The sequence below is a fragment of the Plecotus auritus genome, assembly GCF_963455305.1.
Source record: "Plecotus auritus genome assembly, chromosome: 8".
NCBI classification, from domain to species: Eukaryota; Metazoa; Chordata; class Mammalia; order Chiroptera; family Vespertilionidae; genus Plecotus; species Plecotus auritus.
Genome location: NC_137782.1, coordinates 111,799,252 through 111,823,102, shown reverse-complemented (window position 1 = coordinate 111,823,102; position 23,851 = coordinate 111,799,252). Strand labels below are relative to the sequence as shown.

At 43.4% G+C, this 23,851-nt stretch overlaps 1 protein-coding gene across 9 annotated transcripts in view; it reads right to left on the bottom strand.

Annotated features, from left to right (window-relative positions):
- Positions 1 to 301: 301 nt before the first annotated feature.
- NPHP1 (nephrocystin 1) overlaps positions 302 to 23,851 on the bottom strand; it is a 107,919-nt gene continuing 84,369 nt past the window's right edge. For 6 of the 9 annotated variants that reach the window (XM_080683198.1, XM_080683195.1, XM_080683194.1 and 3 more), the window contains 4 exons: positions 12,453 to 12,565; positions 11,992 to 12,065; positions 2,967 to 3,011; positions 302 to 1,070 (listed from right to left, as the gene is read on the bottom strand). In XM_080683198.1, coding sequence (XP_080539324.1) covers positions 798 to 1,070; positions 2,967 to 3,011; positions 11,992 to 12,065; positions 12,453 to 12,565 — 505 coding nt within the window. In that variant the 3' untranslated portion in view covers positions 302 to 797. Of the gene's footprint in view, positions 1,071 to 2,966; positions 3,012 to 11,987; positions 12,066 to 12,452; positions 12,566 to 23,851 lie in introns of all 9 variants that reach the window. The other 3 variants (XM_080683197.1, XM_080683196.1, XR_013961370.1) reach the window with 3 other exon arrangements.

Sequence of the window (23,851 nt, the reverse complement as noted above, 5' to 3'; positions counted from 1 at the left end):
ACCGGATAGAACAGCCGGATCCGGCCCGCGGGCCATAGTTTGCCCACGGCTGCCTTAAGACCATGAAACCATGAGGACAGAGGCTGTTCCTGCTCTTTGGTACATGCGTCCCCTCGCCGTCCCAGCACCCAGACCCGATGGACAGGACACGGCCGGGAGGTTGGGGGGAGTGGGCCCCTCATTTACAGTTCAGAATCCCTGCCCTGACAGCTGGGCTGACTCATTCCCCAATACCTGAACTTTGTTTTTTGAAGGAGCAACTATTAAATGGACATAAAAAGACACAACTAACTTCTTTCTTACATCTAATTAGGTTAAATCACATTCAAATATTAGACTGAGTGAAGTGGTTAACAACACAACTTTCTCAAATAGGTTGTGCTTATTTCCCCTTCATTTCACATCAATTCTATTAGCAATGATCATACATTTCTATATTCCAGACACTAGACTCTTAGAGACATATGACCTGTACATATCTCCTGCCATCCCCTGGGTTGTATAGTCACTTTCTTGAATAATCATAATTCAGCTTTTGATAAAAATCTTGCTTTTATACAAATCTATAAGTACAGTCAACTTATATTTGTTAGTTGGTTTTTGAAATTTAAAATTAGGTATAACAGTATTCCTTATAACAACTTATTTATTAAAAGATTCACATGACCATATAGATATTTCTTTTAGAATGTGGTCTACACAGGGACGAATAAAGCTAAGTTCGACGTGACCGTTACTTCTGGCTGCACTTCATGGGGGCAGCATGGTGGGCAGCGGAGGGCCGTGGGCCACCACTGTCAGGCTGCTTTCTGTCTCATTTCACCCAGGAAGTCGTAGGTCTGCTCTGAAATGTCAAAAGGTTCATGGACACCCTCTGGTGACAGCAGAGCTTGGAGGGCGCCCTGGTTTTCTTGGTTTTGCTTCAAGAAGTCAGCGATGACTTTCCACCTCGCGGCCTCGGTCTCTTCTTCAGCCCACTTGAACGGGGGCAGGAGTGTGGAGTGGAGAAGGGGCACCGCGCAGTCGTGGTAAACAAGGAGAAACACAGCCTTCAGGAACTCTGTGTCTCTCTGGGAAAACACCACAAGTAACTGTGAATGGATCTGCATCATTAAGTGTTAAATTCTATGAACTCTGTTGACTAAAAGCCATTACAGCTGGGCGGAGGTGCCACAGTGCCTGGTGGGTCAGGTCAGCAGCTCTGCACCAGGGAGGCAGCAGGAAGCAGCCCCTCAGTGGGAACGAGTCACCAAGTCACATAGAGCAGAAGGTCTGTGGGCGACTCCTCGAGACCAGGGCTCTCCTAAGGCACTGAGGGTGTCTCACACATCCCAACAAGGAGAATGGGCACTAAAGTCTAATTCCGGTGACAAGGGTGTGGGTCCAAGTAAATACAACGAAAGCACAACGTGAAGCCAGCTGTGCCCCTTACTTCCATCACAGCACATCAGACGATTAAGTATACAAGGGAAGGGCCACAAGTGCTCTGCGTGAAATCCAGAGATAGGACCCCAGCGGTAAGGATCCGCTGTAGGACTCTCCCCATAACAAGAGGACTGCAGTGTAGACTGTCACTCAGCCCCCACACAGAGAGGCTGAGTGAGAATCACAGGGCAGGGCACTCTGAAGGTGGAGGTGTCCCCACATTGTGGAGTCTGCACAGAGATGCCACCCTTCAAGCACACCCTGTGCGCAGGGCAATTTCCACCTGCCTCAGGCCCAATACCTTGTCCATGGCTACACCAGAATAGCATTAAACCTCCAATTCTAGCCCGGCCGGCGTGACTCAGTGGTTGAGTGTCAACCCATGAACCAGGAGGTCACAGTTTGATTCTCAGCCAGGCACATGCCTGAGTTGCAAGCTCAATCCCCAGTGTGGGGCATGCAGGAGGCAGCCAATGGATAATTCTCTTATTGTTTCTCTCTCTCTCTCTCTCTCTTTCCCTCTCCCTTCCTCTCTGAAATCAATAAAAATATTTTTTTAAACTGCCAATTCTGGCAAAGGTCAAATAAGGATACAATATGGATACTTTTTTTCAACTTTTAGGGTTTTTAGTTTGTAGATAATTAAGACTTTAGAAGTCCAAAACACCATGGCCCATGGGTCCATGTAGCCACTGCTACTTTTTATAAACCAAGTTTTATAGAAACAGCCGTGCTCAGATGTTACAATGGCAAAGTTGAGTCACTGTGACAGAGAACGTAGGGCCCACAAAGTCAAAAATACCGACCATGTGGCCCTTTCCAGAACCGTCTCTTGGACCCTGGAGTGGAGGAGCAGTCAGGGTGTTGCTCACTGACGGGGATGGTGCTGCTGGTTTGTAATGAACACGCTTCTGTGGCAACGAGGCACACCCTGCATTTTCCAATGTCTGACATGGCTCAGGCCGATTTTCTTTTTCCTTCTCCTTACCTGTTATGCACTATGAGAGCAGGAGGAATTTTTTAAAAATAGTAGAAATCTGATAGTCAACTGGGAGCTTTGGTTTAGAATCTCCCCTCAACGAAATGACACTCAGTGACCTGAAATGACTCCTGATCCAGCGTCGGTTCACTTTAGGAATCAGCACCCAGACACTCCTGGAATGTGTCTTTACAACCGTAATGACCCCATTTAAGGGACTAGGAGGAATATGACTATGGCCACTTTAGCCTAAAAGGAGCCTGTGTTAGATTGTGTGAGCAGTGACACTGAGGATGTTAATGTGGACGGATCACAAGAATTCTCGTGTTTTCATATTACACAGTGTTTTACAAAGTATCATACTTTAAAAATATATTAGCTTGTAAGAACATGTAATAAATAACTTCAAAATGCAATGAGTATTTAATTTTAAGGTGTGCCTTTAACATTTATGTAAAACGTTTTGCACTCATTCAGTAGAAACTTATCTGGCCACTGGGTCAAGCTAGCAGTAAAACTACTGGTCCACAACGTGTTAAGTGCATGTGGAAAAGCAGGTTACCTTCTCCGATCTTTTTAATGTACTTTCTTTCCCAGCCCACGAACTCTGAAAAGGAAACAAATGCTATATTAATCTGAGGGTTCACCAGTCTTTGCCACATGCCTGCAAGTTTACTGTAATTAAGCTGGTGCCCGGGGTTTAGAACCCTGTCAGAACCGCCACCGTAAGAACGGTCTGAGGGCGCCTGCTTCTAACCACAGAGCCAGACCGGCCAGGTGGGGAGGGACGTCCCAGAAGCCTGTGCTTCTTACACATTAAACCAATTTAAGATCAGAATCAGTGAACCGCAATCACACACATTCAAACTGCACAAACACAGCACCTGAACAATGAAACACTAGCGAGCTTTTCAGGCGAGCCAGTAGAGACATAGAAAACTGCCGAGTACCACACCTGTCTACAGTTCTGTCTGCTGGATGATGACAATGGTCACGGGACATAAATGCTGTACAGCTTTGCAGGTAGATATTTCCACCTTCCCACGAGGCTTCCCCAACGCTCTTTACAGAAATAAGAACTCAGAGTTCAGGTAGCCTCACAGAAGTCAGGATTGAAGCCTCTGGTGCCAGCTCTGCACACTGTACCCGAGGGGGTGCCCAGGCTCAGCTGCTCGCTCCTGGGCCTCATGCGGAGCCTGTTGGCCGGTATCCTTCCTCTGGCACCTGAGTTCATGGATTCTGTGGGTGCATCGACCTTTCTCAGTGGGGAAGCACTGGGGTGAACTTGACATGTGGCACCAAGACGAAGAGTCTCCAGGAAACAAAGTTCCCCACCGAGACCACAGAGGTGCGCCCCCGCTCCCCAGCAGGAGCCTCCTGGCAGGAGCCTCGCCCCAGATGCTCACAGTTCCCCCAGGAAGAACTGCCTTAGGGGCTGTGCTCCTCACCCCTGGCGGCTGCACCTGGGGCCAGAGAGTTTGAAAAGGACTCTTAGAGGCCAGAGCACGTCACTAACCAGACCAGGAGCCATTATCATCATCAACGCGCCAACAAGAAGCTGAGCTTTACTAAGTTAACAGTAAGAGGCTCACACGACACAAACTCTGTAAGGAATCTGACTTAACGCCAACAGCACTCAGCAACTTTAGACTCACCGGCTGGTGTATGATCTTTTTAATGTACTGTTGGAGCTGGTTCGCTAATATTTTGTTGAGGAATTTAGCATCTATGTTCATCAGGCATATTGGCCTATGATTTTATTTCTTTGTAGTGTCTTTATCTGGTTTTGGAATTAGGATAATGCTGGCCTCATGAGATGAGCTTGTCTTTTCCCCTTGAATTTTTGGGAATAGTTTGAGGATAGGTATTATTAGTTCTTTGAATGTTTGGTAAAATTCACCTATGAAGCCATCCCGTCCAGAACTTTTGTTTGCTGAGAGTTGTTTTTTTTTTATTATTATTATTATTATTATTATTATTATTACTGCTTCAATTTCATTAGTTGGTATTGGTCTATTCAGGTTTTCTGATTCTTCCTAATTCAGTTTTGGAAGATTGTATGTTTCTAGGAATTTATCCATTTCGCCTAGGTTGACCAATTTGTTGGTATATAGTTGTTCATAGTATTTTCTTGCAGTCCTTTGTATTTATGTAATGTCAGTTGTTATTTCTCTTTCATTTGGGTTTGAGTCCTCTCTCTTTTTTTCTTGATGAATCTGGTTAAAGGTTTGTCAACCTTGTTTATCTTTTCAAAGAACCAGCTGTTGGTTTCATTAATCTTTTGCATTTTTTTTTTAGTCTCTGTGTGATTTATTTCCATTCTGATCATTATTATTTCCTTCCTTCTACTTACTCTGGGCTTTGTTTGTTGTTCTTTTTCTAGCTCTTTTAAATATAGGGTCAAATTGTTTGAGATTTTTCTTGTTTCTTGTTGTAGGCCTATAATGCTATGAGCTTCCCTCTCAGGACTACTTTCACTGTGTCCCATAGATTTTGGGTTGTTGTGTACCCATTTTCATTTGATTCCAGGTAATTTTTTATTTCTCCCCTGATCTGTTAAACCCATTCATTGTTTAATAACATGCTATTTAGCCTACATATGTTTGAATGTTTTTCAGGTTTTTTTATTGTAATTAATTTCTAGTTTCATACCACTGTGATCTGAGAAGATGCTTGATATGATTTCAATCTTCTTGAACTTTTAGGGACTTATTTTGTGTCCTAACATGTGGTCTTTAAGAATGTTGCATGGGCACTTGCGAAGAATGTATATTCTGCTGCTTTTGGGATAAAATGTTTAGTAAATATCCATTAAATCAACCTGATCCAGCGTGCTGTTTCCTTGTTATTTTTTTGTCTGGAAGATCTATCTATTGATGGTAATGGGGGTGTTTAAAATCCCCTACTATGACTATATTGCTGTCAATCTCTCCTTTAATGTTCACCAAGATTTTTTTTATATATTTAGGTGCTCGTATGTTGGGTGCACATGTTTACAAGGATTATATCCTCTTGTTGGATCAATCCCTTTAGTATTTTGTAGTAATCTTCTTTGTCTCTTGTTATTACCTTGCTTGGAAGTATATTTTGTCAAATATAAATATTGCTACACAAGCTTTCTTTTTCCCTTTCCATTTGCATGGAATAATTCTTTTCCATCCTTTCACTTTCAGTTATGTGACTACTTTGTTCTGAGGTGGGTCTCCTGTAAACTGCATATACATGAGTCATGTTTTCTTATCCATTTTCAGCTACCGTGTCTTTTGGAGCATTTAATTTGTTTACATTGAAGGTTATTATTGATAAGCATTTATTTATTGCATTTTATACTTTATATTTATGTTCCTCTCTCTATATATTTCTTCTTCTTACAGCAAGCCCTTTAACATTTCTTGCAATACTGGTTTAATGGTAATGAACTCCTTTAGCATTTTTTTTTCTGGGAAGCTCCTTATTTCACCTTCAATTTTAAATGATAGACTTGCTGGATAGAATAGTCTTGGTTGCAGATCCCTGCTTTACATCACTTTGAATATTTCATGCCAATCTCTCGTGGCCTGATGTGTTTCTATTGAGAAATCAGCTGACTGCCTTATGGGAACTCCCTTATAAGTAACTGTCTCTCTCTTGATGCCTTTTTTTTTTCTTTTCTGTCTCTTGATGTCTTTAAGATTCACTCTTTGTCTTTAACCTTTGCCACTTTAATTATAATATGTCTTGGCTTGGGTCTCTTTCAGTTTCCTGAACTTGATGGGGACTCTCTCTGTTTCCTGAACTTGTACAGTTTTTTCCTCCACCAGGTTAAGAAAGTTTTCAGCCATTATTTCTTCAAACATTATTTCTTGTCTATCCCTTGCTCTCTCTCTTCTCCTTCTGGTAACCCTATAATGTGAATGTTGTTATACTTGATGCTGTTCCAGAGACCCTTAGACCAGTGGTCGGCAAACTGCGGCTCGCGAGCCACATGCTGCTCTTTGGCCCCTTGAGTGTGGCTCTTCCACAAAATACCACGGCCTGGGCAAGTATATTTTGAAGAAGTGGTGTTAGAAGAAGTTTAAGTTTAAAAAATTTGGCTCTCAAAAGAAATTTCAATTGTTGTACTGTTGATATTTGGCTCTGTTGACTAATGAGTTTGCTGACCACTGCCTTAGACTGTCCTCATTTTTAAAAAAATTTTTTTTCATTTCTTATGCTCTTTTTGGGTGCTTACTGTTATCCTGTCCTCTAAATCAGTGATTTAATCCTCTGCTTTATCTAATATGCTATTGATTCCTTCTAGTGCATTCTTCACTTGAGATATTCTATTCTTCATTTCCAAATGGTTCTGTTTTATGGTTTCTATGTCCTATTTTAATGCTTACTATCTCTTTAAGTTCTCACTAAGATCATCCATTCTCCCCCTAAGGTCCTTGAGCATCCTTATAACCATTGTTTTAAACTCTGCATCTGGTATTTTGGTTGCTTCCATTTCATTTAATTCTTTTTCTGGGGATTTATCTTGTTTTTCACTTGGGGCCAATTTCTTTATCTCCCCATTTTGTCTCTGTGCATTAGGTAGATCTGCTATGATTGCCAAACTTGTTATGATGGCTTTAGGATGATGGTGTCTTATTGTGCTTAATGGCACAATCTTCCAGATCACCTGAGCTCCTTGCTCCAGAAATGTGTTTTGTGGGCTATGTACACCCTCCTGTTGTAGTTGAGTCTTGAGTGCTGTTGGCCCTTTTGCAGATAGAGTTACCCTTCAGCCTGGCTGACTATAGGAGACGTTGTGTATGAGACACTGTTCAGGGGCTACCCCCTGAGGCACAGTTGTTTCCAGGAGGGTCTGGTGCTTGCCGTCATTCCCCTTTGGGTGTGCAGCTTATGTGGCTACTAGGGTCGAGCTCTGGTCTGATCTGAAGCCCACCACTGGCTGTGTTGGTTCTGGGTCCACTTAAGTGGGGTTCGGGTACAGGTCACTGTCAGATGTTGTGTGTAACTGACTGTAGGCAACCTGTCTGGAGCTACCACTCTGTTCATTATTTGTGGCTGCATCTACTGGACCTAGGTGTGTGGGGGAGGGGTCAATTTGTATATAATGATCAGCTTCCTCTGGGTTAGAGCTGGTGGCAGATCTGTAAAAGGACCAAGGCTCTCTGAGGTCCACCTCCACCTGTCAGCTACTCTGGCTCACCCTAAAGTTTCCTGGTCTTCCTCCAGAGCCTGCCAAAGGATGACTGTTGAGTGGGCCCAACAGGGTGGCCACAAACCACATCCCCTTCCACAGGTTGCAAGCTCAGTAGGGTGGGATAACCGGGGTTGGGAGGACAGGGCTAACAGGTCCCCTACTTGCATCACGCAGTCAGGCACTCAATGAGGAAAAAGTGGCCCCTACTCCAGAGCCAAACCACTCAGTCTCTGTCTGAGTCTCCAACTCTAATTTCCCCTGGAGGAACTCACTACAGGTTTAGGTTGGGTGCAGCCAGCCGTCCTCTCTGCACAAGCAAGCTAAGCTGCCCCAGGTTCAGGCAGACATATCAAAGGAGTCTCCCATTGGGGTGATGCCAGCAAAGCCCACAGGAGGGGGCTACGCACTTTGCCCCAGCCCCACACAATAGCCTCCAAGGGGCTTACACTTTTAATGTCCAAACTCTGAGACACTCTCCCTTCCCCTTTCAGAACTGAACCCAATGGGATGGGGTATCCAGAACTTGACAGGGCTGATCCCAACAGTCTCCCAGTGGGAGGGGTTGGAGGGGCAGTACCCTGAAGTTTATATGAGAGGGGACAGGCATATCTTCCCCTTCCTGGGTAGAAGAGGCTGATATCACTAGGGAAATTGGAGTAGCCACACACCCCAGCATCTGCCTGTCTGGTTCCTGGACAGAAATTTTTCCAAAAGACTGGTCTGACAGTCCCAGCTCTGCACAGCACTCTGGTCCCCCTGCACCACTGAACTCAGCAGGCCTGCTAAGTGATTCAATAAGTAGGGGAGAGGCTCTGGCTATGTGCTCAAGGTAGGGAGACCAGCATTCTTCCGAAAGTCACACAGTTTAGTCACTGTCTGAATCTCCACCAAAAGCCTTTCTAGAAAAAGAGGGCCCCAAAAGTTATTGCTGGGTATAGCCAGCAGATCCCTCCATAGGACCTAAGCATGGCAGAGTGGTAACACCAACAGTGGGAGACCAGGTGGTGCACCCCCCAGGCTGCTGCTGTAACAACAGGTTGCTCATCCCTGTGAAGGTGCCATCTGGGTCTTTCAGGTAGACTGAAGACCCACTGATTTTTCTTTCTTTCTTTCTTTCTTTCTTTCTTTCTTTCTTTCTTTCTTTCTTTCTTTCTTTCTTTCTTTCTTTTAAATAAATCTTTATTCAGGTTATTACAATTGTTTCTCCTTTTCCCGCCCGTAGATCCCCTCCACCCGGTTCCCACCCCACCTTCTGCCCTTACCTCCCCCCCGCCACTGTCCTCATCCATAGGTGTATGATTTTTGTCCAGTCTCTTCCTGAACCCCCCATACCCCTCTGAGAATTATCAGTCCACTCCCTTTCTATGCCCCTGATTCTATTATATTCACCAGATTATTCTGTTCCTCAGGTTTTTAATTCACTTGATTTTTAGGTTCACTTGTTGATAGATATGTACTTGTTGTTCATAATTTTTATCTTTACTTTTTTCTTCTTCCTCTTCTTTAAGAATACCTTTCAGCATTTCATATAATACTGGTTTGGTGGTGATGAACTCCTTTAGCTTTTTCTTATCTGTAAAGCTCTTTATCTGCCCTTCAATTCTGAATAATAGCTTTGCTGGGTAGAGTAATCTTGGTTGTAGGTTCTTGCTATTCATCACTTTGAAAATTTCTTGCCACTCCCGTCTGGCCTGCATAGTTTCTGTTGAGAAATCAGCTGACAGTCGTATGGGTGCTCCCTTGTAGGTAATTAACTGTTTTTCTCTTGCTGCTTTTAATATTCTCTCTTTGTCTTTTGCTCTTGGCATTTTAATTATGATGTATCTTGGTGTGGTCCTCTTTGGATTCCTTTTGTTTGGGGTTCTGTGTGCTTCCTGAACTTGTAAGTCTATTTCTTTCACCAGGTGGGGGAAGTTTTCGGTCATTATTTCTTCAATTAGGTTTTCAGTATCTTGCTCTCTCTCTTCTTCTGGCACCCCCATAATTCTGATGTTGGTATGCTTGAAGTTGTCCCAGAGTCTTCTTACACCATCTTCAACTTTTTGGATTTTTTTTTTTTTTGCTTTTTGCTTTTTTGGTTGAGTGTTTTTTGCTTCTTTGTATTTCAATTCTTTGACTTGATTTTTGTGTTCCTCTAGTCTGTTTTTGGGTCTCTGTATAATATTTTTTATTTCAGTCAGTGTATGTTTAATTTCTAGTTGGTCCTTTTTCATATCTTTGAGGGTCTCGTTATATTTATCAGCCTTTTCTAGGATATTCTTGAAAAGCCTTATAACCGTGGTTTTGAATTCTATATCTAGTCGTTTGTTTTCCTCCATTTCTTTCGTTTGTGATCTGATTCTTTGATGCCGCATTTTCACTGCTTCCCTGAGTTGGTACGGTAGATTTGTGTGCTAGGTTTCCAATATGGCCCAGTGGCTCAGCCTCCCCAGTTAACCTGAGGTGGACACTCTTGGTGCACCCCTTTGAGAACTGTGTGTACAGCCTTGTTGTAATTAAGTCTTGATTGTTGTTGGTATCACTGGGAAGAATTGACCTCCAGGCCAGTTGGCTGTAAGGATCAGCTGTGTCTATGCTGGGAGAAGTTCGGTGCTGGAGACAGCCTTATAGGATTAGACTTGCCAAATTGCAATAGCCTCTGTGCTCAGCTTGGATGGGGTGGAGTCTCAGTCTTGGCTTCCCGTCAGCCTTGCCCTTGCGTGCACATGCGCACCTTCAGACCTCTGCCTTCTCCGGCTCCTGAGTCTCCGCCCGAAAGTCCAGACTCCCCCCACAAGAGCGTGTGTCCCCAGGGGCTCGCCTGGAACCAGGGTTCAGTGTAGTCAGAACTGGGGCCCAGTGCAGTCAGGAGCCTCCGACTCCCTTCCAGTAGGGAAAGCCTGTGGCAACCTCCGCAGCCTTTGTGCGCACTGGCAGGCGCGCTCCTTCAGACCTCTGCCTTCCCCAGCTCCCGAGTCTCCGCCTGAGAGTCCAGACTCCCCCCGACAAGAGCGTGGGTCCCCAGAGGCTCGCCCGGAACTGGGGTTCAGTGCAGTCAGAACTGGGGTTCAGTGCAGTCAGGGGCTTCCTTCCCCCTTCCGCCAGAGAAAGTCAGCCAGGCTCTCAGCCGTCCTTCCCTCTGCGCGCACAAAGACCCTTTGCCGTACCTCCAATTCTCTGTGAGCTTTTCTCTTTCCTTCTAGTTGTAGAATTTTCACTCAGCCAGCTTTCTTGTGGTTCTGGATGGTGTCCGTTCTGTCTTTTAGTTGTAGTTTTGAAATTGTTGTGCGAGGCAGCAGTTTAGGTGCTTACCTATGCCGCCATCTTGGTTTCTCCCCACTAAGACACATTTTCAGACCCACTGATTTTCACCACCAGATGCTATGTGGGCTCCTCTTCCCATCTCTGTTGCTCTGGGTTCTCTCTACATGGGGTTGAGACCCCATGATTCTGGGGGGAGGGAGTTTTGTAGGTACAATATCCCTCTAGCTTCTTAGCCACTGCCGCACTTGGGTGTGGGGGCCAGCCCTTTCCATGTCTCCACTCTTCTTGCCAGTCTCTATGTGGCTTCTTCTATAAACCCTTGGTTATAATATTTCAGTTTAGCTAGCCTTCAGTTGGTTATTCAGGTTGACTGCTCTATAATTTAGCTGTAAACCCAGTTTGGGGTGGGGAACAGATGAGTGTAGTTCCCATCTACTCTGTAGCCATCTTGGGATCTATCCTGTAATGTCTTCCACTGCCATCTCAGCACATCAAAACCAGACTTGGCCCCAGTGTGTACTAGGTCCATCTCACCCAAGACCTCTTTAATGGAACAGTCCCTGGTCCTCATTTGCTGCCTTATTAAGTCTCTAAGGACCTGTGTCATGCTTCCCCTGTGGCACCTGCCATGGTATCTGTACATCTGCCTTGTGGGCTTACAGGTCTTCTAATATTTGTTGACCCTGTTATGATAAGTTGAACTTTATAAAATTGACATTTTAAAGGTCAAAAATGGCTGAAAATTGAAGAATTCATGTGGTTCAACCAGCTGCTATTTCATGCAGCAGACAGTATATGTCGAATTAAATAAAGAAAGATATGTGTGCCCTGATTCTCCCCTGAGAACTCAGTTCATGTATTTAACAAACCATTTTGGATTTTTGCTCTTAGGCCACAATTAGTGGCCATCTTAAGTTAAGGAACAAACAACAAATAAGAGATTGCAAGAGTGTACACAGCATGCCCTTCACCTGCTTATTGGGTGCTGAGCAGCCTGGAAAAGTAACACTCATGCTAAGAAAGGAAGGATGAGCCCAAGTCAGCTAAAAAGTGGACACAGATCAGGAGGTGTCATACAAATAGGGGGGGGGGGGAAAGAATAGGTGTCAGAATGCACTAATGTGTGTTCAATTGCTTTCAGAACCCACCAGATTCCCATCATGATACTACCCACCCTGAGCGCATCCATCACGTCAGGCTGCTCCAAGAGCTTGGGGAAGGTGGCCAGTATGGGATTACTGATTACATCTGAAATACAAAGACCAAAAAGGATTTACACAAACTTTATCCAATATGTTTTACTGCAACAGACATATATTCAAATTAGAATCACTGTGTCACAAGATTTGTTGACAACATATTCTAACACTTTAACCTCTAGGAGCTCAAAGCTGTCCCCTCAACCTCCATCCCCCACTATATCCACACCACAGAGGGTTCTGGAATGAGTCTTGTACCAAGTAAACAGAGCTTTTAGGAGGGGAACATCCTATTATTTCTGTGTTTTTTCCCAGCCTCACTTTTCTCATGACTGGTCTCACCTTTGGAAGCAGAAGATACAGGCTGACATAGGTTACCATTTATTCAAAGCATGATGCATTACTGTACAAAAGGAAATTGCAAAGACCCCCTTACCAGCACTTTGCATGCTCAACCTGTCTTTCAGGAGTACATCTCCAAGAATTTGGCGATAAAATATCAACAAATGAATGTAGGACATGCTTCCAATTAATGTTTCCGGCAGTAAACTATTAAAGAAGAAAAGAAATGTATTCACTAAACAATATCCTACACTCCACCTTATAATGTTTTTTATATGTGTGTTTATTACTTTAATGAACTATTCCAAGTTTTGTTTCATCATTGGGAAAAATTCAACAATTATATGGGAAAATCCCACTCCAAGTTGGTCATGTTAAATTTCAGATAACTTACATTTTTATGGGTACACTTTCAAGTCTCCACTCTGGCCTGCCATACTTATGCTTCCATTTTAGCTAAACGCCCATATTAAATGTTAAATTTTTAAAAAGCCATGAGCCCTAGCCAATTTTACTCAGTGGATAGAATATCGGCCTGTGGACTTAAGGGCCCCAGGTTCGATTCCAGTCAAGGGCACATGCCCAGGTTTCGGGCTTGATCCCCAGTGGGGGGTGTGCAGGAGACAGCCAATCAATTATTCTCTCTCATCATTATTGTTTCTATCTCTCTCTCCTTCTCCCTTCCTCTCTGAAATCAATTTTTTTAAAAAAAGGCATGATTACGTGTTTTGGAAATAAAGAGACTAGTCAGCTACATGTTTTAACAAAGCCATGTGGCCATCCCACCTGATGTGATGAATGCAGAAGAAATGTGAGCTGATTGTTCACAGTACTGGGTGGGACATGAAAGGGTGTGGCAGACGTGGAGTGAATTCTGACTTTGCTACTTCCTAGCTATGTATCTTCAGGTTAATTAATTATTCTCCTTGTGTTTTGGTTTCCTCATTTGTAGAATACAGAAGTAATACCTGAATTTCAGAAGGCTAATACAAAAATTGAAATGAAGTAAGTGCGGAGTGTTCAATGCAATGCATGGTACACATTAAGGGTTCAAAAACAAAATAAATGTCAGCATTAAAGTTAAATTATTATCAGTTTAAAATAGATTCTTATAACTATGTAATCCCCATAGTATCCACAAAGAAAAAAATCTATAGAATGCACACAAAAGGAAATGAAAAGGAGTGAGTGTATCACCACAAAAAAATCAATTAAACACAAGAGAAGGACTCCAGCCGGTTTAACTCAGTGAATAGAGAATTGGCCTGCACACTGAAGGGTCCCAGGTTCGATTCCAGTCAAGGGCACATGACCTGGTTGAGGGCTCAATCCCCAGTAGGGGGTGTGTAGGAGGCAGCTGATCAATGATTTTCTCTCATCATTGATATTTCTATCTCTCTCCCTCTCCCTTCTTCTCTGAAATCAATAAAAATACATAAATAAATAAACAAACAAACACAACAGAAGGTAAGAAGGAAGGAAATGAGGAACAAAACAAATCTGAGACATACAGAAAATCAATAATAATATGGCAATAGTAAGTCCTCTCCTATCAGTAATTATTATAAATGTAAATGGATTAAACTCCCCAATCAAAAGACAGATTGGAAGAATGGACAATAGGATTTAACTATATCCTATCCTATATAATAAAAGGCTAATATGCAAATAGACCAAATGGCAGAACAACAGGTTGCTATGACATGCACTGACCACCAGAGGGCATGTGTGGAACATGGCAGGCATTGGCAGCAGGAGGCAGAGTGCGGAACATGGTGGGCTTCAGCCACGGCTGGATGGTGGAGCAGGTGAGCGGGGATGCCAGACCAAGGTGGGGAGCCAGTCATTGTCATCGGGGCAAGCCTCTGTTGGTTACTGAAAATTCCTTGCTCCCACACACCGGGGTCCCACCCGGTGCTCGCACCTGCTGCCAGCGCCCTGCTCACACCTGCTTCTGGTGCTGGAGCCACCGCTCGCACCCACTGCCGGCGCCTGGTGCAGGCTCAAATTGCTCCTGAGGGCTTCTCCACCTCTCCCTGCTCTTGAGGGGCATTCGGGGCAGTAGCCACTGCTTGCACCCACTGACAGCACCGGCTCCGCTCACACCTGCTGCTGGTACTGGCCCCAATTGCTCCATGCCGTCAGTAGGTGCGAGCAGGGTTGCCAGTGGACAGGGGACCAGGGGCCGTAGCAGGAGGGGCCAAGCGGGGGTGTGGAGGATGGGCCGAGACCCGCCCCTCTGCCCACTGCAACCTCTCGGCCCACAGTTTCTTTCAAGGTGCACGAATTCGTGCACTGGGCCCCTAGCACTACCTATAAAGAGACTCACTCTAGATCTAAGGACACTCATAGGTTGAAGATGAAAGGATGGACAATGACATACCATGCAAATAATAAACAAAAGTGAACAGGGATGACTAATAATATTAGACAAAATAATCCTTGAGCCAAAAAACTGTTACAAAAGACAAAGAAGGACATTATATAATGAAAATAGAGTCCATTCACCAAGAAGATATAAAAATTATAAATATATACACACCAATATTAGAACTTCTAAATATATGAAGCAAGCATTGACAAATTGAAGACAGTAGGAGACAGATCTATAATATAGCAGACTTCCATACCTCACTTTCTTTTTCTTACCTTTATTACAGATGTACTCAACTTTTTTCTCCCCACTGTCCTCTTCCACCCAGTTCCTGCCCTGCCCTAGACTTTCACCACCCTATTGTCTGTGTCTATGGGTAATGCACATACACATATAAGTTCTTTGATTAATCTCTTCCCACCCTGCCCCTTTCCTCTGAGATTCATTAGTCTGTTCCATGTTTCCATGCCTCTGGTTCTATTTTATTCATCAGTTTATTTTCTTTACATTCCTTGTTCATTTATTTTTATTTTTAGATTCAATTGTTGGTAAATGGTATTTACTGCCATTTTATTGTTCATATTTTTTTTCTTCTTCTTAAATAAGGCCCTTAAACATCTCTTGTAATACTGGTTTGGTGGTGATCCTTTAGCTTTTTCTTGTCTGTGAAGCTCTTTATCTGACCTTTCATTCTAAATTATAGCTTTGTTGGGTAGAGTAATCTTGGTTGTAGGTCCTCGCTTTTCATCACTTTGAATATGTCTTGCCACTCCTTGTGGCCTGCAAAGTTTCTGTTGAGAAATCAGCTGACAGTCGTATGGGTTCTCCCTTGTAGGTAACTAACTGCTTTTCACTTTTTATGTCTTTGATATTCTAAGTCTCTTGAAGCTCTTAAGATCCTTGAGTTTCCGTATAACCATTATTTTGAACTCTATATCTACTAGTTCGCTTGCTTCCATTTAATTTAGTTATTTTTCTGGAGATTTCTTCTGTTCTTTCATTTGTGACATGTTTGTCTCTGCATTTTGGCTGATTTCCTGTGTTTGTTTCTATGTATTAGGTAGAACTGCTATGTCTCCTAGAATTGGTAAAGTGACCTTGTGTAGTGGGTGTCCTGTAGAACCCAGTGGCTCAGCCTCCCCAGTCACCTGAGCTGGGCACTCTAGGTGTGCCCCTGTGTAGGATGTGTGCACTGGTTTGTTATAGTTGAGCCTTGATTGCTTTAGCATCACTGGGAGGAACTGAACTCCAGGCCAACTGGCTGTGAGGACCAGCTGTGATTACAGTGGGAGAGCTGCTGTGCAGTAGACACTCCAATGGAGCAGGACTTGTTTCAGTGGGGCTTCACTGCCCACTAATTCTGCCCCTTGAATGTGTAGCTTATGGATGTGTAGAGTTATAATCTGGTATGGTCTGATTATATGATGTCCACTGGGTGCACTGGCTCTGGGGCCTTCCAGGAGGTGTACAGTCAGCCACTGCTTGGGGCCACCTGGCAGGAGCTACAGAGAGAGCTGCAGATGGCTGCTACTTGTATTGGGCTAGGAAGTGCCCATGCAAGGTCCAGCTGTGAAGCAAGGCAGGCTGGTGCTAGTGCAGGGTCTTGGGCCTTTAATTGATATGTTTGACACTAGCTGTTGCTTGTTTGAGAGATTTTAGCAAAGTCTGAAACCTGAGCCAGGAAAGGCCACTGACATGGAAAATCAGCTACAGACAGTGTGGGTGTGGCTGCAATTGGATGAGGAAAAGTCTTAGAGAATCACCAGGGTGGAGAAAACAGTTGGGTCAAGCTGATGGAAACTCAGCTATGGCTGCCAGTAAGGGCTGCCAGTAAGGGCTGCCAGTCAGGAGCGACTAAAACAGAAGAGCTGCTGTGCAGGAGACACCCCTATGGAGCAGAACTTGCTTAAGTGGGGCTTTGGTGTTCCACTTGAGTGTGTTGCTCATGGATGTGGTAAAGTTATAATCTGCCGTGGTCATATCCCACTTTCAATAAGGGACAGGACAACAAGGCAGATTAATAAAAATATAGAGGACTTGAAACAACACTGTGGACAAATTGTAGCTAACAGACATATTCAGAACACTCTGCCCAACAACAGCAGAATACACATTTTCTCAGGTGTACATGGAACATTCTGTGGGCTAAACCAAATGTAGGGCACAAAACAAGTCTTAATGGACTTAAAGACTGAAATCATACAAGTATCTTTTCTATCACAATGGCATGGAACTGAAAATCAAGAACAGAACGAAAATTGGAAAAGTCACACAGGTGGAGATTAAACAATACACTCTTAAAAAACCATGGTTAAAAAAAATTATGCCCTCGCTGGGTGGTTCAATGGATACAGCGTCAGCCTGTGAACTGAGGGGCCTGGGTTCGATTCTGGTCAAGGGCACATACCTCAGTTGCAAGCTCGATCCCTGGCCCTGGTTAGGGCATATACAGTAAGCAACCAATCGATGTGTCTGTCTCACATAGATGTTTCTCTCTCTCTGTCTCTCCCTCTCCCTTCCACTATCTCTAAAAATCAATGGAGAGAGGGAAAAAAATGGCGGCTTTGAACAGACAGACGTGTCCTGAGCCTTGTCCCGGAGCAGATAGAAAGAACAGCTGAGGGTCGCATGGGGAGTGTCTGTTGGTGAGTTAAGGGACAGCTATACTCCAGGAGAAGGTGGGGGACTGCTGGACAGGGCACCCCTGACCGGGCAGCCCCCACTGCTGCTGGGTTCCCTCCTGGAGCCACCAGCTCAGACACAGAGACTGTGCCATCTTGAAGGGGAAAGTGGATGTTATCGGAAGCCTGAAAATCTACAACTGTGGCACCCACCGAACAGCTGAGAACCCCAGAGCACCAGTCCCCAATTGCCGCAAACTTGCAGATTCAGAGGAGCTTTACACTCCACCATGGAAAGGTCAGATTTCACCTGGGATAAGGTGAGGTCTCTGGTCCTGGCAGGACAGAGAAACGCGCACACTGTGGGAGCTGGAGGACCGGGGGAAGTCTGCGCCTAGAAAAATCCGTGGCTGTTGGGGCTGGCGTGATCCGTGAATGTGGAAGGGTGTCCTTAGAGCTGCTAACAGAGGGGATCTCTAAAAAGCAACCCACTTTGATCTGATGCAGAAGGACAGCCTAAAAATTTTAAAAGTGTGCCAGCTGCTTGGACACGGCGGGGTGGGGGGAGGAGGAAGGCTGTGCAGACTTGCGCGCAGCCCCGGAGTTCGCACACTTGCGCTTTCTCCTCTTTAAATCCTTGCTTCTAATTACTAAGCCCAGTGCATGGGATCACCCAGTTGGGGACACCCTAGGAGACTGCAGGGGAAAGTTGTTTTACTGAAACCTGGGGATCAGAGCGGGGAGTGACCGTCGGAGAACCAGCTCTGGAGCAGCCCACTCCCACAAACCAGTATTGAGTGCCACAGGGAAAGCAGGATCTAAGCACAGGCTAGAGAGGACCTATAGACCCGGAGGTCAATCCAGAAACACTGCCACCCAGGGGTTGAACCACAAATTGACTCTTGTGTAATCACAAATAAAGGAATAAAAGACACACTGCCTGCTTAAAAATCAGGACTGGCTTACAACACTGAGGAGCAGTGGAATGCAGGAACTGCAATACTGTCCTGACTGGGAAACAGGCGTGCCCAACAGAACAATAGAGGAAGTGAATGACCTTCACTACTGCACATTTTTTTTTCATCTTTTACTTAACAAACTAATTTTTTTCTTTTTTTCCTCACTTGATTTTACCTTTTTAATTATTACATTTTTATTTCCAATCAGTATTATTACTACTACTATTTTATCTTTTTTTTAAAAAAAGTGTCATTTTATTTTCTCTTTATTTGACTTTGAGATTAGTGTTCTACATTCTATTTTCATCTTTCCTTTAGCATCATTCTACTCTACCTCAACTCTACCTTTATGCATCACTCTCTTCCTAACGTTTCCCCTTTTGTTGTCCTGTTTCTCTTAACCTTCTCCTGCTTTAGATTTTCCCTATTCTTTCCTTTTACCCCCTGTCAAAATTTCACCCTACTTATATATCTAATTTCCAATCCCCTGCTCCGAGTTCATACACACCTCTCTCTTCTCTGTCTTCACTATCCAAAAAAATTGTTTTTCTCTCTGTCCTTTTGTTGTTGTTTGCTTGAATGTTGATTATATCGATTTGTTATGCTTGTTTGTGAGATTGTTTTGCTTATTCTTTTTGTTGTTTTGTTTTTTTTGTTTGCTTTGTTTTTGTTTGTTTGTTGCTTCTGTTTTCCCTTGCCTCGCTTGATATTAGTTGTTGTTTGTAGTTTGTATTCATCTCCAGGTACTTGTTGCTGGCATTTGCTGGGATTGGTGGCTGTTCTATTGGAGTTTTCTCCCCATATATATAGTTTGTTCCCCTTTCTCTCTTAGTCTCTTTCTTTTCTCTCTTACTTTTTTTTCCTTTTCCCAATTTCATTTTGGCACTCCTTTCTTTTTTTTTTTCCTCTCTTCTTCTTTCTCTCCTATCCCCTAATTTGCCTTTCTCTGGTGGTCACCTTTATTTGGGGTTATTAATATCATGAATATATTTCTGTTCAGTGCCTTGGGTGTTGTACCTGGTTGTGTTGTATTTTGTGCCTTTAAGTCAACACAGGAGAGAGAGAACTACATAACCAGACACCCTGAGAAGAGAGACCATGGGTAGACAAAGAAACAGCCCGCATATGAAAGAAAAGCAGGCATCAAGAGAAAAGGAAATAAACGAAATGGAGGCAAGCAACCTGTCAGAGAAAGAATTCAGAGAAATGGTCATAAGGTGGCTGAAAAGAATGGAAGACAAATTCAACAATATGAGTAAGAACCAAGAGGAAATGAAGACAAACCAAGAAGAAATGAAAAATGACATCACTGCTGTAAAAAATTCAATAGAAAGCATCAAGAGTAGACTAGAAGAAGCAGAGGACCGCATCAGTGAGCTAGAAGACAAGGTAGGAAAAAATACCCAAGTAGAGCAGCTTCTAGAAAAAAAAATTAAAAAGCAGGAGGAGAGCCTAAGGGAACTTTGGGACAACACAAAACAAAACAACATCCACATAATAGGGGTTCCAGAAGGAGAGGAAACTGAGCAAGGAATAGAAAACCTGTTTGAAGAAATGACAGAAAACTTCCATGATATAGGGAAGAAAAACCCACACAAATCCAAGAAGCTCAGAGTCCCAAGCAAAATGAACCCCAAAAGACTGACGCCAAGGCACATTATAATTAAATTGGCAAACACCAACGACAAAGTAAGAATCTTAAAAGTGGCCAGAGAGAGACAGAAAGTTACCTACAAAGGAACCCCCATCAGACTAGCAACTGATTTCTCAACAGAAACTCATCAGGGCAGAAGGGAATGGAATGAAATATACAAAGTCATGCAAAGGAAGGGTCTGAATCCAAAAATACCGTACCCAGCAAGGCTATCAATCAAAATTGAAGGTGAAATCAGGAGCTTCACAGACAAAAAAGGACTAAGGGAATTTATTACCACCAAACCAGCAATGCAAGAAATGCTAAAGGGTCTGCTGTAATATATAAAATAAATGTCTTTAAAAAAAAAATCACAAGGCCTCGGCCAGATGGCTTAATTTGTTGGAGTGTCATCCCATACACCAAACGGATGTGGGTTCAATTCCCAGTCAAGGTACATACATACCTAGGTTGTAGGTTTGATCCATGGTTGGGACGCATACAAGAGGCAACAGATCAATGCTTCTTTCATCATTGCTTTCTCTCTCTCTCCTCTCTCTCTCTCTCTCTCTCTCTCTCTCTCTCCCTTCCCCCCTTCATCCCTCCCTCTCTCTTTTTCTAAAATTAATAAACATATCCTTGGATGAAAAAAAATTTTTTTTAATTACAAGGAAATACTTAGAGATGAATGAAAAAAAACACAACATACAAAAACTTATGGGACACAGTGAAAGCAGTGTTAAAGGGGACATGTATAGCTATAAACACTTACATTAAAAAATAAGAAAGATATCAAATCAACAGCCTAACTTTGCGATTTAAAGAACTAGAAAAAAGAAAAACAAAGTTAACCTACAGATAGCAGAAGGAAGAAAATAAAAAAGATTAGGGGAGAGATAAATGAAAGAGACTAGAAAAACAATAGAGAAAATCAATGAAACAAAAAGTTGGTTCTTTGAAAAGACCACCAAATTGACAAAACTTTAGCTAGATGGACTAAGAAAAAGAGAGAAATCAAATTACTAAAATCAGAACTGAATATGAGGATATTACTTTTGATTCTACAGAAATAAAGGATTATAAGAGAGTACTATAACAATTGTAAGTTTTTAAAAGTTGAATCTAGATGAAATAGACAAATTCCTAGGAACACAAAAGCTATTAACACAAAAAAGACTATATCACAAATTAATAGAAAATCTGAAGAGACCTATTACTAGCAAGGCAATTGAATCAGCAATAAAAATATATCAAAAAAGAAAACTCCTGGACCAGATGGCTTCACTGATAATTCTACTAAATATTTAAAGAAGAACTAATCCTTCTCAAGCTTTTCCAAAATTGGAAGAGGAGAGAATAGCTCCTAAATCATTCTATGAGACTAGCATTACCCTGATACCAAAGCCAGATGAATATACTATAATAAAACTACAGACCAATATCCCTTATGAACATTGATGCAAAAATCTTCAACAAAACACTAACAAACAGAATTCAGCAGCATAATAAAAGGATTACACACCATGACCAAGTAGGATTTATTCCTGGAATTCAAGGATGGTTCAATGTAACAAAATCAATCAATGTAATACACTACATTAACAGAATGAAGGAAAAAACCCCACATGATCTTCTCAATTAATGCCCAAAAGGCAATTGACAAATTTTAACTCATAATAAAAACACTCAACAAACTAGGAATAGAAGGAAACCACTGGTAATCAGTTTAATGGAATGTAAATAATTATCCTTGACTATCAGGGGTCCTCAAACTTTTTAAACAGAGGTCCTCATGGCTGAGCCGCAGAGGCCTGCACTGTAGCCTCTGGCCCAGCCCCCAGCAGGCCTGACAGGTGCCCACTGATGCTTCTCCTGCCCTCGGGGTCCACTCGGGTCTCTCCTCCGCACACACAGGACTGGCAGGGGGTGCCGCTTCCCCGCATGCCTCCTTAGCCCTGTCTCTCGGGTCCCATCCCCTGCTTCCTCTCCAGATCAGTTCCCTCAAGGACACTGTGGACATCCTGCCACAGCCCTAGGGAGGCCAGTCTTGGCTCTGAGTCCCTGGTGGGAGGGAGGGGCCGCAGTTCCCAGACCAGCACCTTCCCTTGTCTGCTGCCAGAAGCCCTGGTGCCATCAGATGGTGGCCCATTGGGAGAGAAGGCCCTGAGGGTGGAGGACTCTCTGCCTGCCCACATCCTCCCACTGAAAGCATTTATGGCCCAGCCTGTCTTCCTCCATGGCGTCTTCCTCCAGCCTGCATAGGTCTCTGTCCATTGACTCTCATTAGACTGAATATTTGTAACACTCATTTCAGTCTGTTAAACGTTCTCTGTCAACTCTTCCTGGAGAGGGTTAATGTCTAGGGGCCACACAGGTTTCTTGTATCTCCTCACAGTTTATAGAATGCTGCAAACTAGGAATGTAACTGATACTCAAAATGCTCTTTTAATTAAATTTTCTCTTTTTGTTTTATATTTAGGATGTAAAGGAGAGAGGTTTACTTATTGGGGAATAAAGCTGAGAGTGAATAATATCTCGGGAAAAAATTTATTTATTTACAACTCTTGCCTCCCCTATGCTGCTGTCTTACCCCCCTTCTCCCCCTACCCAGAGGTAAGTATCATAAAGAGAATCTCTGTTGGTCACTGATAAATCCAAAGTTCCTGGAAACTAGTAGGCACTCAACAAATATTTGTTAAATTAATTAATTCATACTTCCACACAGATGGCAAACTATTTTTTAATTTACATTTTCTTATGTTTTAAATTTCAAAAGTAGTAAGTGGTTATTTCACCTAGTGATACCTTGTAAAGATGTATGAAACTAATTCTCTTCCTTTTCAAGTTATCCAGTTAACTTGTGTATCTGTCTATCCAGGGGTCCTCAAACTTTTTAAACAGGGGGCCAGTTCACTGTCCCTCAGACCATTGGAGGGCCGGACCATAGTTTAAAAAAAAAAAAAAACTATGCCGAAACCGGTTTGGCTCGGTGGATAGAGCGTCAGCCTGTGGACTGAAGGGTCCCAGGTTCGATTCCGGTCAAGGGCATGTACCTTGGTTGCGGGCACATCCCCAGTGGGGGGTGTGCAGGAGGCAGCTGATCGATGTTTCTCTCTCATCGATGTTTCTGGCTCTCTACCCCTCTCCCTTCCTCTCTGTGAAAAATCAATAAAATATATTTAAAAAAAAAAAAAAAAAAACTATGAACAAATTCCTATGCGTACTGCGGGCCCGGGACGAGTCGGCTGCTAAGCAGAACAGGCAGCGGCACCCGGCGGGCCGGATAAATGTCCTCGGCAGGCCGCATGTGGCCCGCGGGCCGTAGTTTGAGGACCCCTGCTCTAACCCCTGGCATTTCTAGAAACATCCAAAAATGCAAGACAGGTTCTCTTACCCACACTTCATTCATATTATAGCATTTGATATACAAAGTTAGCAATCATCTCTTTCCAACTCTTCTCAAATTCTGATTTTGTGTATATCTGACCCAATTTTCAAAGAGTGGCTACAGGGGGGAATTTAAGCAGCCCTGATACCTCCACAAGCCTTCCCAGTGTTTATGCTGATTCCCAGGGGCTGTTCTACCTCCTGCCCTCTGGTTCATGGCCATGTGAGCAGTGTTTTAGCTGCAAGCCCAAACTCATGTCTTGGGCTAAAGAACAGCCATTGCTGTTGCTAGGGAAAGGGGTGGAACCTTTCTTCCTTCCATTATAACCCTTCCTTCTCTCACGGACCCACCCTCCAGCCTGCATTAGAGGCCTTCACTCCTCCCACAGTGCAGGCACTCCTTTTCTTCTGGTACCTCCCCACAACATGAAGCAATGCTGCTTGCTCTTGTTTTCTTTAGGGAAATCTGATTTTCCCAAACCCAAGATGACTAGGAATCTCTGTGTTATCAAAGTTTAG